The sequence below is a fragment of the Medicago sativa genome, chromosome 1 (assembly GCF_051527215.1).
Source record: "Medicago sativa cultivar Bolivia chromosome 1, Bolivia_mono, whole genome shotgun sequence".
NCBI classification, from domain to species: Eukaryota; Viridiplantae; Streptophyta; class Magnoliopsida; order Fabales; family Fabaceae; genus Medicago; species Medicago sativa.
The window spans coordinates 79,912,317-79,928,831 of record NC_140749.1 but is presented as its reverse complement, the minus strand read 5'-3'; the positions used below and the strand labels follow the sequence as shown (position 1 = coordinate 79,928,831).

Sequence of the window (16,515 nt, the reverse complement as noted above, 5' to 3'; positions counted from 1 at the left end):
ACAATGACCATAAGCCAATGGTGAATTATATAAAAGATCCCACTAAAAGATTAGGTTTTTGCTATAATTGTCCTTGTTGCTTTCTTTTCTTCTTTTGTTTTTTTGTTGAGAGATTGACTTCAAGATTATGTAGACATATTTGAGTCATTTGAACAGCAGGATTCTTTATTGGATTGGATGGAATCTTCTTAAGTTGATTCCTCATCAAACTACACACCTTTTGTCAAAACAACTTTTGCTTATGCACAATATTTAAAAGTAATTCAAATTGTAAAATAATATAAACATTTTTTTTTAAATAAGCCAAAAACTATTGTAATATTAAAATATTCTTACCAATTTGTTTGTTCTAAACATGAACTAATTACAGATGATTAATATAATGTCGGGTTTTATCTTTAAAATATCGACTAAAATATTAAAAAATGCCTAAATTTTTATCACAACAAGTCAGTGGTTTAACCAAGGTTTTGGATCCGAATCCAGTCTTGAACATACAACAACGTTAAAAACTCTTAAAAAGAGTTTGTCGTCCATTTATGTCCCACAAGATTTGAATGATTGGTCTCCGCAGTTGCGCGCATGGAGACTACCTGGTATCACCCAAAAAAAAAATTCATTTGAAAATCGGAAGTCAAGTGGGAGTGATCCATGGTAATCACTAGAATCTTGTTTATGAGGGTGTTTATGATTGTTTGCCTCATCAATATAGTTTCTTTGCCCTCACCTCTTTTCTCTTTTTAAATTTCAAACACCCTTTGCATTGCCTCTTCAATCACCCTAGCTACACGGTACATTACTTTATGCAAAATGAGGGCCTTAATTTAAGTAAGAGATATACATGCACTTTCACATGGTCAAAATCATCAACCAGCCAACTTTTCAAATTATATTACAAGTTTGGTATGGATACTTTTTTTTCTTGTAGAGTTTGGTATGCATACTCAACAATAGTACTTCCCTCTCGAATTAATTAAGCTAATCAGTTAGTGTTGTTTTTGGATTTCCAAACTGTTGTATTTGGATTTTCCAAATTCTATTATCTACCGAAGTTGTTACTAGGTTGAGTCACGACCAGGTCGCTCTCTTTAAGACGTTTCGTGGCACTACCCAAAATTGTGCAAGGTAGACTATCAACCACGCCGCCTCCAGGATAAAACAAGCCCAGCTACAACTGTTCGATTAACTACTGCACTGTAGTTAATCGTTCGAGAATTACACCTTCAAATATGGTACTAAGACCACTCTTTAATATTGAAACCACTCAAATTAATATGGTTTTATTACCATTCTATTATGGTGCTGAGACCACTCAAATATGATGTTACCACCATTCTAACTTTAACTTCTCCAAAACATCAATATGGCACTACGACCACTCAAATATGGTGATACCACCATTTCTCATTAAATAGAAAATTATTGAAATAATTTATATACTGTTAAGATCATTCTTAATTCCGACGGGACATTAGTATTACGAAAAGGGACTATGATCTTAATAGTACTCTATATTCCGAAGGGACTATGAACTTAAGACCACTCTTAATTCCGAAGGGACATTAAACCGAAGAAGGGACTATGGTCTTAAGTACACTCTTAAAATATGGTTCAATCGATTGATCGAAGCCACTCGATACGGTACGTAACCGCTCTATTTGATACCGAAAGGGACAGAAAGGAGTAGAAGTAGAAGAAACTTGTTAACACAAGTCGAAGGGAGAAGAGAAGAAAAGAATTCCCGACAACTCAATGAAATTCTTTTCGGTGTGTGGAATGCACTATGTGAGTTCTCTATTTATAGGGAAAACTCACAACTAATAAGTGAGAAACTTTGGGAACAAGTAATATGAGAAACTTTGGGAACAAGTAACATATTACTTTGTGATTAAGTAATTCACATATTAGATCTAGTACAAAAATATCTTAATTGAGTACCAAAATATATTATATTTAGTACAAAAATATTTTAGCAAAACTTGGGGACTAAGAAAGCACTTTCTAATAATGATTAAATTAATTATTTAATTTATCATTTCCAAATAATAAAATATATATCAATATATATTTTTCTCTAGTGCTTATGTACCCCCATTAATTAGAGGTACACCCCCACTATGTAAACACTACTAATGTGTGTGTTCCATCCGATGTGGGACTTCCACTTTTTTCAATTCACACAACACTAGTTCTACCCAACATGGGAATTTGTGTTTAGTCTTTTTTACTCAATTTCCACACATGTTCCAACAGTTAGTTAAAGTCAATTTTTAGTATTAATAAAGTCCGATCATCCCAAAACACAATCTTACAAATTTACAATTACTTGATCCCACTCTGACAAATAGATCACTTTGTTCAATCATATATAATGCGTACATATGTGTAACACAGTACCTAATAAGAAAAATGTTATCAACACTTTCTCTAACACATTCTTTTTAACTTGTATTCTTGAATAAGTTGTAATTTAAATTTGATGCATCCAAATACGTAATGAACGTAGTTTTTTTTACAAGAATGATCGTAGTTTTTTTTACAAGAAGAATGAACGTAGTTTTTAAAATGATAGTTCTATTGTAAAAAATATATATAATTAATATCACATTAAAATTGTAAGTGATTGTTGTTTTATGATAAATTTTCTTCTTCAAATACGTAAATTATTGTTGGAAGGTTGAAGCATTCTAAGAACATCTATTCATAAAAATCACACACTAACTATTAATAAAAAAAAAAATCACGCATTTGAATTCATATCACAACATATCAAATGTCCTTAAACCTTCTTAAAAAAAAATCCTTACCACCTTTTGTTATTCGAACTTTATTATTATTATTATTTTTTAAAGGGTTAATTAAGTTTTTAGTCCCTATAAATATTCACAGTTTTGTTTTTAGTCCTTATAAAATAAAATCACACATTTTAGTCACTGTGACATTTTCCTTAAGCATTTTAGAGACCAAAAATGTTGATGGAAATTTTTTATAGGGACTAAAAATGCTAATGGAAAAATTTTATAGGTACTAAAAATGCTGATGGAAAATTTTATAAGGACTAAAAAGTGTGATTTTATTTTATAGGGACTAAAAACAAAATTTTGAATATTTACAGGGACCATTTACTTAATTAACCCTTTTTTTTATTTTATTTTTGACAAATGAAATATTTATTTATAAGACGTTATATTATTACTTTTTGGTAGAACGTTATATGTTGTTTTTAATGCATGTAAAAATACAAAAAATAAAATAAAAATAGTACTACTAGCTTATGACGCATAATTAAAAATGAAAAAAGAAAAGACGCACACGCACGCATATGCAAGAGCGTTGTCGTCAAAGTCAGCCAATGGCAATCAATATATATGGTCCTCATCAGAATATTCCAAGATGAAGAAGGGGTCATTTTTATTTTAAAAATCATCTCGGTACATGTGCTAGAATATTCTCTCAATTTTTAACATTATCAGTAACCAAAAATAAAATTTAACATTATCATCTTATCTTATGTGAAAGGATTATCATATCACGTTGGTGTGATGATCTCTTTAGTGTGTGATTTTTAAGTATCTGTGAATATTTTTTAAGTTTTGAGATCTGTTATGGTTTTGATGAGCGGCAAAATCAATTTGCCTAAACTTTTTTAGTCTAGCGTGACAAAAATTTGATGTCAAATTTTTGTATGTGATTGTTTTTAGTTTAATGTGGTGATTTTTCGAGTTTCCATAATGACACGTCAATGATATTATTAGAGTTTATAGTTGCTAAAGTGATCGGTTATTTGTGTCAAAAGTTTTCTTGACAATTGTAGTCGGTCGACATATCTAGCTAGTTGCTGCATGCATGTGCCGATAACAGTGCAAGTGTACGAGAATGAAAAAGTTTATGCTTGAGGAAGAGCATATTTATACAAAGGATCACACTTGAGGCGGTGATTGTTGTGTAAATGTAAGTTAAAAGTATCGAGTTGAATGAAAATGTGAATATTGAACAACATATAAATAAGATGATCAATATACCTTTCATCCAATACCAACATATAAGCAAAATAATTTAAAGATTTTAAGAGATGCTGAAACCATTATTTGTTTATTTATAATTATGAAAAGTGATTTGGTATTTCTCACTCTCCCGTTGGAAATGCTTTTTTCCTCAAAATCTAATCAAAATAATTTTTTATTTTCATTGCAGGGTGGTATTCAAAATTTCTTAAATTTATTTTTAACAAAATACTTCATATAACCCTTTATTTCGAAAACATCTTAAAGAAAAACATGTTTAAAAAGGTACCATGTTGACAAAAAGTACATTTTCTCCAAATTCTCTCTTCCAAACACATTGTTAAAGCTAGCAAGTGTATTAAAAAAACATGTGTTTTTCTTTTCTTCCGCTGATTATATCTTCTACCACCGGATATATGTATTTCTAATGCAGATTTTTAATGTGATCTAAAAGCTACTTGTTTTTTTACGCATGGTGATATTTGAGAAACAAAATTTGTCATTAAATATAAATCATGACAGAGGTAGTAATAATGTTTATTCCAAATAAAATAAACCAATACTCCTACAATGTAAATGTCTATTAGTTAGTGGTTTTTTGTGCGACTAAATCAGTGGTTTTAACAGTTGATATACGTATTTTGGTCCAAGAAAAAAGGGTAAATTGGAAAGAAATGGTTTATTGTTTTCCTTCAAAAAAAAAATGTATTATTGTTTTGCCGCTAGATGAATCATATATGGACATTAAGTGGGTGAAGGGGCATTATGATGATTTATTGAACCACATGTAACATGTTGGCCTAAAGAAGCATTAGCTGTGTTTTACAAGTCTACGGCATTAATTATATGGTTGATTGTTCGACTTATACCTATTAGAAAAATGGATAAGGATCAATGGATCTTATCTTTGGTGAAGAAATGTAGTTGGAAAGAGTCAACCAAATCCGTCCCTTGGAGTAGATCTAAGGCCAAATGCCCCTTAACGTTCTCTGAGCTTAAAAAGGAAATTTAGCATTGCAAAGGATATTGACGTGGTGCATAATTTTTAGAATCTTTTCTTTGAGCATAAGTTTATTGGGATGCATGGACTCTTTCTCAATATTAAGATTCCCTTAAACATTATGATAATAAGGAACATTTTTTGCTTAAAAAATTAAAAAGAATATTCTTGTAACCTAAATACATTTCAAACTAATCTGCCTCAAATCATTATACCATTTTTTTTTGGGTACAAACGATTTTTTATTTTACAGAATATATGTTTTTTTTACAAACAAAATTGATATTCATTCACTCAAATTAACAAACTATTTCAAATACAATTACACATTCAACATATAAAAAACGTAAAGATGAATTTGTGAACACATCATCCAAGTTAATACTAACTCTGTTCTTTTTATTATGAGACAATTCATTTTTTAGGTTCATCATCTCCTATAATAAATAACAAAGGTAGTAATATACAACGGTGTAAAATGTCTACAAATAATATGATAAAAATGATTGTAATACCCATACATTCAGATTTGTAACGTTGACACTCAAGTCATTGATTGAAATTGATCTTTCAACCAATCCAAACGAACATCTCAACAAGACATAATATCGGACAACGCCGCACAAGACTATGAACAACATAACGTCGCACTTAAACGGCGAAATCACAAAGAAGAAAAAACATAAAAGAAAAAACTTGATCTATGTTAAAACCAAAATTCCAGATGTTGAACATAAACACTTGTTGATATATTCAACATGTTTGGATTTTGAATGTTTTTTTTTAAATAAATAAATAAATTACACATTCGGATTCTAAAATATGAACTATACTAGTACCAAAACAAAAACAAGTACACAATTGTTGGCTCTATTATTCTAGATTGTATTAGTTTTAAGGGTAGTTTTCGTAGTTTAATTTTTTTGCATGTTAGGCGTGAAGCCAACCAAGCTGCTCATTATTTAGGTAAATATGCTCTTGAGAATTCAGATTCCATATGGATCGAAGAAACTCTGCCTTGTATTTCTGCAGTCTTGGCATTTGATTTACTGCCAGACTTTCGTTAATGAAATTGTTTTTAAAGTAAAAAAAAAAAACAATTACACATACCAATGTGGATTTGCAATTTTATATGTACGTGAAAGACATTATCGTCATCGAATCAGAACCTCTTACCGCCAGTGAGTCTGAACTTCAGCGGCGAAGCTAGCTAAGTTTTCACGAGGGGGCCAAATCTAAATAAATGAAATAAAATATAGTTTAATTGTTTTTGATAATTTTTATTGTTATCTAAGCTCTTTTTGTAGTTGTTTAAGAGATCAAAAGTGTCAAAATAAAACGGAATACATCTATTAAACAAGTAAATATATTTTAGTTTTTCTATTTCCACTGATTTTTGACAAATAAACTCTTTTGTGGTAGCTAAATATATATTATTGGGGTAGCTAATATCAAAATATACTAATTTAGTCAAAGAAAAAAATATTTGTTGGGGTAGCCAAAGCTACCCCTTGCCAACAAATATTCGCCCCTGCTGAACTTCATCCAAACGAATGATTTTATCATGAAACAAGTTCTTAGTAATTGTACATGCAGACGTCAATTGGTATGTTGTCCTTATTAAGAAACCATATGTGGATATATTCGTTCCACATTTATCTACTCAATCTGCCTCATCTGCAATTAACTGTGATCCGTTCCTAAAAATGTTTTCAACCAACTTTGACCACAACACATTTCCTTTGAATCTATGTTCCATTAAAATTGTGTTCTTGTAAAACGAGGCTCGCATCTCAGTATGCTCTAACTTTATCATGCTATTAATTGAAACCCAAATTTTACATACATCACCAATACTATTTGCCAAAAACTTTTTTATCCTATTGTGAACATATTCAATCATGTCGGTCGTTTTATTTTCAATATGTATGACACAGTCAGTCCAAGCCCTTGTTATTTTCTCCTTCACCATCTCTAATATAGTTCCTACCACATATTCCAATTTTGTTGGAAAGTTTGCACGCACAATTTTGAACAAATGAAGGGAATCAAGATATGTTTCCTGACTCCGTTATAACTTCCTATGGCTCCACGACTGTTTTCCATACTTATGTTGGTTTTATCTCTTTCCCATCCTTAGAGTTGAGATCTTTAACTTTGACATCCAACTTACATCTTGCTCTAATTTTTTTCAGATGCGATGCCTACACGCTAGAGCTGTAAAGTTGGGGAAAACTTGACAACAACATTCTCCAAAGTAGTGTCCTAGTCAGTCATAATTACCTAGGGATTATTATCTCGATATTTCAGCAAATCACAACACCTTTCTAAAGCTCAAGTGAAGTTGTTTTCCTTCTCACACATCATCATATAAGCAGTGCAATTGACTGATCGAGTATGTCATCTCAGTAGAAGTAACGCGAACAGACTCAAGCAACATTAGGCGATATTTGTTTGTTTTATAAGCAAAATTCATCACCAACATATTTGGAAAAGCGTTAAACAATTTGATAGAATCAATATGAGCTCATAAATTATCTTCGCTTAAATACATTTTTTTACCCCTTAACTTTTAAAATGTTGCAATTTTGGCACCCTAATAAAAAAATAAAAATTTTGTTCTCTATCTTTAGGAAAATATGCTCTTTTGACCCTCTAACTTTAGAGAAATATGCTCTTTTGACAATCTATCTTTAAGAAAATAAGCTCTTTTGACCCCTTATCTTTACAAAAAGTTGCGAATTTGGCCCATGTTTTGGAACACGTGGCGTCTTCTCAGCAGCTTTGCAACATTTTGTAAAATTGTTATTTTATTAGTTCTCGCAACTTTTTAAAAGTTAAGGGATCACAAATACATTTAAGTCAATTATCTTTTGATAGTTTGAGAATCAACAACCAATCTATATCCATACACATACTTATCTTCAAGCAAGAATTTTATCAAATACTGATTTCTTATTTTAGACCCCTGATAGACTGATTAAATTTGTAGCGTGTATCATAAACATTCTTGATAATAGTTGCACCAAGACTATTTCTATTCTTCAAAGCTATTATATATTTCTTGGAAGGACCATGTTATCTGTCTTCTCGCGAACAAGATCATTATCTTCCGTGGACGTAGTATATGAGTGGCTTCTTGAATTCTGCTCACATTGCAAAAATATTGGACATAATGTTGCAAATTATCGTTGGCTGCACCCTCAGAAAAGTGGTAAGGTTGATAAAGAAAGAATTAACAAAGGAGATAAAGGCCATAAACCAAAGACGCCTCAAAAGCAAACAAGAGAGGAATGACAAGCAAAAGATAACCCTTTTAGCATAGGTTCATCGAAAGTATTTGAAACACCAATTGCTCAAAATGTTGTTATTAACCCACCAGTATCAGACCATACAGTCGTGCAATCTAAAACAATTACAGATGATGCAAAACCAGTTATAAAAAATGAGCATCCAGTTACATAACGAATAGTTTTTAATGCTACTCCACCGCCTCCTTAAATAACGGACAAATCTAACACATCTTTTCACTTAGAGTTACATAATGTCACATATGAGATTGTGAGACCAAGTTTTAAAGAGCACATCCCGATTTTGGAGTTGGTAACCGAAATGAAAACTTGGACGCATTAACAATGTCTCAAATGCTAGCGCATAAGTTAAACTTAAAGTCATTCTTCACTGATTGCAGGCATAGCTCATTATTGTTTACAACTTCACTAGGAATTTGATCTTGTTAGCGAATATCTTATTCAAGGTAAAAATGCTGACGTCCCTTTTACGGCTCATCTGACGAAGAAGCAGAAGAAAGAATTCTCCAAACTCAATTCATACAACACTCGTTCCAAAGGTGAACCCAAAGGAGGTTGAGCAACACATTTTCTTCATGGGTCATTGCTTTTTTTTTTTATTGGTTTTTGATGGTTTTGATTTCGCCCCCTTCTTGTGTGTGTGTGTATTACGAGTAGACGACATAAAATGGGGGTATCTAACACTCAGATCCATTTTAATCCTTCACTTATCTCTTGACTTATCGATAAAAATAATAATTATAATTTATTATTAAAACAATACACGGGACCATAACTTTAATAAAACACATTTATTGGTTGAATAAGTTTTGCATGAAAGGGCACCAAAACTTCATCTATATCTTAATAATATTTTATTGCAAATTTCTAAGAAATTTATTCTTCAATTTCTACCTCAATATAAACTTGGGTGCAATAAGTTTTTGGTCCTTATAAACAAGGCCATTCCTAGAGTTTTTCGGGCCTTATGCTTAATATGAAAAAAGAACCCCTTATATAATACGTCATAATTTTTTCTGGCTTGTTGTGATTTGATTAGCTCCTCATTTCGTTTTTTTTTCCGCTTTTCACTACCAAATAAATGTTTTTTAGGCAACATCTGAAAATAAATCAAATACTCCATAGACATCAAAACAAAATAAAATACCGGAGAAGTAGAGACCAATAGGACCTGCGAAGTAGATTGAAATTTTAGCACCTGAAAAATAGAGACTGCAATTTTAGCACCTAAAAAAGTTGACATTACTATATTGAAAAATAGAGACCGAAATTTTAACTATTGAAATTTTTGCAATCCTTTCAATCAATTGAAGAAAGTTGACATTACTATATTGATGTAATTTAATTTTTTAGAATCTTTGAAAGAGAAGATTAAGATTAATTTCTCTTAATAAGCTCATTTTTAACTAAAATATAATTTGTTTTGTTAAAAATTTCTCCCAATTTCTTGGATAATAAATATCACCAATATTTTTAATATTAATGAGGCACATTATTAGGAACATAAATGGCCCAAAAAATATCACCAATTTCTTCGATAATAATTTTTTTTTACACATTATTAAGAACAACCAATTTTTTTATATAGGAAGGGTGTATATAGAAATCGTTGTGCTAAATGGGGGTATATATAGAAAATTGTGCAAAAAGGCCAAAAACATTAACATGCTTCAGCTCAGCCCTTCATGGCAAAAAAATTGAAGCCTTTCAGTGAACTTTGTTATATATACCCCATATAAACCAAATATTTCTATATACACTTCCCATCATAAAAAAATAAAATTTGGGCCCCCTACCGACATGGGTCCTAGGCCGTCGCAACCTCGGCCTATGCCTAGGGCCGACCCTGATTATAAATATATGAATTTCTGCCTTTACTCCTCATAAAAAAATGGCATGTTTACGTCTCAGTAAAAAAATTCAGCATGAAGTTTTAGTCTCAATTAAATTTAAATTTGTTTAATTGTTTTTAAACTTTTAAAATTTTGAATAACTTTTTACTAGTTTGTTTGAAACCTTATAAAAAAAATTAATATTCTTAACATGAAATGAATTAAATATGAATTTTTAAACTTCTAAAAGTTTAAGATAAAAATAATGAAATTTCTTTAAAAAAAAAGTAATGAAAATCTTGACCAAAAAATTGTATTTTGAGCTCATTTTTTATGGAAGAATTTTTTATAATGTTCAAAACATGTTTGAAAAAAAAAAATTAAAAAACTTTAAAATTTAAGGATAGTTAAACAAATTTGAATTTAATAAGGACTAAAACTCTATGTTCAAAACTTTTATAGAGACTAAAACATGCTACATTTTTTTTAGGACTGAAAACGAAATTTGATATATTTATAAAGACCAAACACTTGTTTTTATCTTAGCTATCAAGCAAAAATCAACCGAACCATGCGAATGCACAATTGTTTTTCTAGTTTTTTTTTTTTAGAAAATTATAATCTTCGTATTTTTCTTAACAAATTATATGAATCAAATTATATTACATAAATAGGCTACTAATTTACGGTCCTCTAAAAATATTAATGATTAAGTTAACAGTCTTCATCCACTTATTTTTAAACAAAAAACCAACTTTATCTATATAAAAACTATTTTAAACGGTAAATAAATTTTATTTTATTAATGAGTAAGTATGTGTACCTAGGTATGTCAAAAATCTTGCAAAAATTTGGATTTAAGTAGTTAATGAACTCCACAATAACGAATTGTTTAAGAGAACCTGAGTTCGATTTTTAGGTGAAATAATTTTTTGTTATATTTTATTTATCTCTCGATCTGTCTACGGATTACGAGACTCTTTTTTCCTGAATCTGACTGTTAACACAAAAGATTCATATGTTTGGTAAAAGCAATAAGCTAACTTGTAGTTTATTAGAATTGTTTATAAAAATAAAATGTGTTTGGTAACAAGCTTTTCTTACTAACTTATAGCTTTTTTTATATGCCTTTTTAACTAGATTTTGAACTTATAGCTTTTCATATCTTTCATTTTTAACCTTTAATATCTTAAACATTAAAATCAAGTTAAAAATATATTTTCAACAATATTTTAAATTTCATCCAACATTACAATTTCATTTTCAATTAAAAAAATTCTCAACTACATAGTCCAAATTTAAAATGTAAACAAAAAGTAATCATATTTTATAAGAGATACAAAAAATTAAGATTTAACATATGAATACACTTTTGAAATAAAAAGAAAAGAAAAAACTTATCAAGAGAAAAAATATGTCATTTTATAAAAGTTTCCATTGAGTTTCTATAAGTATTGATCTATGTGACATATGTTTAATTAATGTTTTTCTTATGTTGCAATTTGATTTGGTTTGGTTCGGTTGATAAAATAAAAATCACAAATCAAATCAAGCCATACAATCGAGTAAAAAAATAATCCGAAAACATCTGAACAAAATGAGATTTTTTGCAGGTTCGATTTGAGTTGGTTCGGTTTGTAGTTTCTTATATTGGATTGATTTGATTTGAAACACCCCTATTTACAACTACTGTATAAACTTCCGGTTATCAATTATCTTTCCAACAATCTGTTAATTTACGGCTTTATTTTATTAATTTACACTTTAATTTGTAGTTTTTGAAAAATTACCGTAAATAAAGGTGATTAAGACATATATTTGCAGTAAAATAGAAAAAGATAAATTATGACGGAGCACTATTTCCCACCGAAATGGGTATTGAGAGCAATAAGCGCTTCTCTCTCTTGCTTCCAACACCCTACTATACCCTTTTGTCCATCTAGGGTTTTGGGTTCATTGTGCACCGCCCTCACTATCTTCATCTTCATCTTCATCTTCGCATCTCAACTCAGGTTAATGTTCATCCATGCTCTTTCTATTCTGCCTCGATTGATCTGCTTGTAACTGTGTTTCATTTTTGCTTCTTCATGATTTTGGTGTCATTTTTCTGCACAAATTATATAAATTGGTAATTTGGTTAGGAATGAATTCTGTGAGTTTGTTATCCTGCATTTGGAGTAGTTTAGTTTATCTAGTTAAAGAGGCTTTTGGTTCAACTAAGACCTTTGCAGTGGCATGCTGCAAATGTGGATCTTTCAAATATTTGTTCAACCATAAGCAACATTAGATTTTTTTGATAGAGTAAAATGTGATTGAATCAAGGACTTTTTCAAATATTCATAATCTTAAGGACTCATTCGAGAGCGCTCTACAAAGTCAGGGATAAATTTGAGAGTGTACGCATTCTTAATTTATATGAAAATTAGGTCATTATGTTTGAGTAAACCACCAAACTAGTCCTTGACTATGTTAAACTCTCAGATTGGTCCCTATATTTAACTACCTACTATCAATTCAGTCCCCTTATTTTAACAACTTACTGTCATTTTGGTCCTTAAGTTTATCTACTTATTATCAATTTAGTCCCTAGCATATTCTTTGAAGGATTAATGTGACTACAATTTAAAAGAGACGGAGACCTTTTTGAAATATTCATAAAGTTAGGGACCTATTTGAGAGCGACCTACAAAGTTTGGGACTAATTTGGTGGTTTACTCCATTATATTTCAACCACTCACTATCAATTTGGTCTCTGTATTTAACCACTTTTTTAACAATTTAGTCCCTCCTTGACTCTCAGAAGGACTGAAATGAGTAAAATTTGACAGAGCCAATGATCTTTTTGAAATATTCATAATCTTAGGGACCTATTTGAGAGCGCCCTACAAAGCCAGCGATGAATTTTGTACTTTACTCTTTCTTAATTCATATGAAAATGAAAGCAATTTGGAACTGTTTTTGATTGTTTGAATTTCTTTTAATTCCACATATATAGGTTTTGCCATGCTGGCGTTTTCAAGAGGTGTGGTTTCTCGTCTTCGACAATTCCCCGTGGCACCACTGCCGCGATTTTTTAGTTCAGATGTGGAGACTATAAGGACGATTGAAGCAAAACCTAGTGTGATGACACCAAATTCACAAAGAACTGGTGTTATAGCTGTAAAATGTGGAATGACTGCTCATTGGGATAAATGGGGTGCTAGAATTCCAATTTCTATCCTTTGGGTAGATGACAACATTGTCTCTCAGGTCAAAACTCCTGAGAAGGAAGGCTATTGTTCTCTCCAGGTGCGTTCTGCTTCATTCTCAGGATCAAATTCAATATCCCTAATGAGTTTCATGTGGATTAACTCAGTTCAGAGTTACTTATTGAATTACTTAAGTTACTGCGACAATACCTTTTAGTTTAGTTACTCCGCATTATTCATTATAAACATTGAATTTCCGAAATCCAATCAACTACACAAATTTTCGAAAGAAATTAAAACTATTTGAAAGTTCATTAAAGAACTTCAAATGAACGTATAGTTATTTATTTTATTTTTTTAAATGCATGTAAACATCGTCTGCTAGATTGCATAGATACAAATTCTGGAATTATATGAAACTATGTGTACTTGATCCTTAACATAGTATGGCGATAATATCTGGTTAGATTGGTGAAATAATACAGTAAAAAAAGCAGAATATGGTGACAGTATCCGATTAGATTGGTGAAATTCAATGTTTATAATGAGTTATTAAATGGAATAATTCAGCTTAGAGTTACTCCTGGAGTACCTAGATATGTCTTCTATATATATGTATATAAAGTTAAATTTGTATCTAATTATAGACATGTTTGATGCTTTGTTTTAGTTAGATTGGTTGTGGACAGAAGAAGGAAAAACACTTGACAAAGCCTGAAGTGGGTCATTTTAGGGCTCAAGGAGTTCCGATGAAGAGGAAGCTTCAAGAGTTTCGAGTGACAGAGGATGCACTTCTTCCTGTTGGTACATCACTTAATGTTCGCCATTTTGTTCCCGGGCAGTATGTTGACATCACAGGAATCACCAAAGGAAAAGGTTTTCAGGTGTTTTTCTTTTTCCCTCGTATTACATACTTTCATATTGTTTTCCATATAAATAATAATTTCTGTCTTACATTGAGTATGTAGCATGTGTACATGTTTATGCTTGTATGTGGTCCCGCACGTGTCTATATAATAGCAGTTGAGTTGAATGCATGGTGTTCTTCGTTTGTTTATTGACATGATTGGTTATTATTTTGTCAAAGAATTTATTAAATTTGTATTTGTAGGATTAAAATGAATTACCCTAAGATGATTGTTTTTTTGTAAGGGCTAGTTGATTACATTAGTTATATTAGGATTTTAAGTGTTGCCAATAACAATAAGTTGCCACTCTTCAGAGTCCTGAATCCTAATGATATAATAAGTTGACAAATTCAATCATGTATTATAGGCCATTATTTATTGTTTTGTTCAATTGTTTTCTGTTTCACGATTTATTTACTTCTAGACAATCATTGGTGTTCATTAGTTTCAACTTTCAACTATAATCTTGCACGTACAAGTTCAGGTAATGGTGCAACTTTATTCTTTTCTCTCTTCCCATTTGACCTGACCTCTCTGGAAATTTGAAACGCAAAATGTTGAGTTGCAGGCTTTCTAGGGGGGCCATTTATTGTTTATTTTTCTGCTTCAAAATGTATTTGTCATTCATGTATGATTGCGGATACTTCTCTGTTTCATGTTGAAACCTTGTCAGTTACACGTTTTTTTTTGAATGGCAGTTACACAGGAGTTAATTTAAATTATATTTTCTGTTTCCAGGGTGTAATGAAGAAGTATGGATTTCATGGAGGTTCAGCATCCCATGGGAATTCGAAAGCACATAGAACCATGGGATCTACAGGAATACTTGGTCCTTGTAAGGTTGGATGGAGTCCTTCAGATTAGTATTCTTAGTTAATACAGCTTTCTCTATTTGTACGTATTGAAATCATGTTAGATTGACTGTCTGTATAAGTTTATTTTCTTTGCATTACATTTATGTTTCTCACTGTTCAGGTCTTTAAAGGTAGAAAGATGCCAGGGAGAATGGGTGGGAAGCAAAGAACAGTAAAAAATGTATGGGTCTACAAAATTGATCCAGCAAGAAATTTGATGTGGGTGAAAGGCCAGGTAATTGTTTTTACTTGTTTATCACACATTAATTTATGAACTTGGAGCTCTAGGGGAGTAACTATCTTATATCACCTCATACACAAATCAAGTGATTGAGCTCGAGCGGTTGATGAGTTTGAGTTAAAGGATGAATCAATCATATTCATGGCTGAAACAATCCATGTTAAAACTTTACTTACCCTTTGATTGAACTCCGGATTACTAGGGCTCCTTCCTTTTGGGAACCGGAGAGTCAAGGCCAATATCAACCAAGACACTTGGTCATTAATGATTTTAAATTTTTATTAAATTTGAATCCCACCATTTGCACATTTGCAGTTCGGCTAGTACAGAGACTTGTATGTTTGTGTGAGCCAAGAAATTTTGTACATCAAAAAATTCTGACTAATATCATCAAGAGAACGACGGTGGATTGAAACCATTTTGTATTTAATTTAGTAGCTCAATTATTCATTAACTGGCAAAAATATTTGAAATCTCGGATTTATCACGGAATGCTTATTCCTCTTTGTATGGTGTGCACAACACAGGTCCCAGGAGCTACAGGGAACTTTGTTTTTATAAAAGATGCAGTCTTTGAAAAACCTGACACATCTATACTTCCTTTCCCAACTTACTTTGTGCCGGAAGATGAAGATTCAGATGATATGAAACCTTTGGTTGCTGATCTTGGGGATGTGGATCCATTTATGGTTACTGATTAAAGAGATAGTTCCACAAATGGGTTTTTGTGCAAGGTTTTCTTCATGTAACCATGTTCTGTTATTTGAATTTTGAACATAGGTGGAGAAAATGAGTATTTTGATGTACACTAGTGTCCTTCACTCGATAAGTTCTAGTTGTTATTTGTGACTTAGGATGGGGGGAACATGGTTTTGTTTTGAAATCCTGCAAATAAGTGTAGACTTGGAATTAGTTAGTGTCATACTTTATTCCAATTGTTTCCTTTTTTAAGCCAAATTATTTGGCACTGACCTTGCAGCAGTGTAGTCTCTTACGTAATTTTGCTAGATCTATATCTATTCTGATTGTGATTGTTTTAAAGGACTACTTTGGGGGGGGAACATGGTTTTGTTTTGAAATCCTGCAAATAAGTGTAGACTTGGAATTAGTTAGTGTCATACTTTATTCCAATTGTTTCCTTTTTTAAGCCAAATTATTTGGCACTGACCTTGCAGCA

General features: G+C 31.2%; 1 protein-coding gene and 1 long non-coding RNA gene across 3 annotated transcripts; both read left to right on the top strand.

Moving 5' to 3' along the window:
* Positions 1-6,537: 6,537 nt before the first annotated feature.
* On the top strand, positions 6,538-7,618 carry LOC146957925 (uncharacterized). The gene is made up of 2 exons (XR_015024491.1): positions 6,538-6,610; positions 7,200-7,618. It is a non-coding gene; the product is annotated as an uncharacterized LOC146957925 (long non-coding RNA).
* Positions 7,619-12,015: 4,397 nt separating this feature from the next.
* LOC146957924 (large ribosomal subunit protein uL3m-like) lies at positions 12,016-16,379 on the top strand. 2 transcript variants are annotated; one of them, XM_085739600.1, is made up of 6 exons: positions 12,016-12,159; positions 13,143-13,435; positions 14,010-14,219; positions 14,982-15,083; positions 15,219-15,332; positions 15,866-16,379. In XM_085739600.1, exons 2-6 carry the CDS (start codon positions 13,151-13,153, stop codon positions 16,037-16,039), a joined length of 885 nt encoding a protein of 294 aa, XP_085595726.1. In that variant the 5' UTR covers positions 12,016-12,159; positions 13,143-13,150; the 3' UTR covers positions 16,040-16,379. The 2 variants fall into 2 exon arrangements, with proteins under 2 accessions (XP_085595726.1, XP_085595727.1); XM_085739601.1 differs by having other exon boundaries at positions 12,016-12,175.
* Positions 16,380-16,515: the final 136 nt, after the last annotated feature.

Coding starts and splice junctions, on each gene's coding strand:
- LOC146957924 (XM_085739600.1), top strand. CDS start 13,151: ATGCTGGCGTTTTCAAGAGGTGTGGTTTCTCGTCTTCGACAATTCCCC. Junction 13,436..14,009: donor AAGGCTATTGTTCTCTCCAG/GTGCGTTCTGCT, acceptor TGTTTTAGTTAG/ATTGGTTGTGGACAGAAGAA. Junction 15,084..15,218: donor GAATACTTGGTCCTTGTAAG/GTTGGATGGAGT, acceptor CTCACTGTTCAG/GTCTTTAAAGGTAGAAAGAT.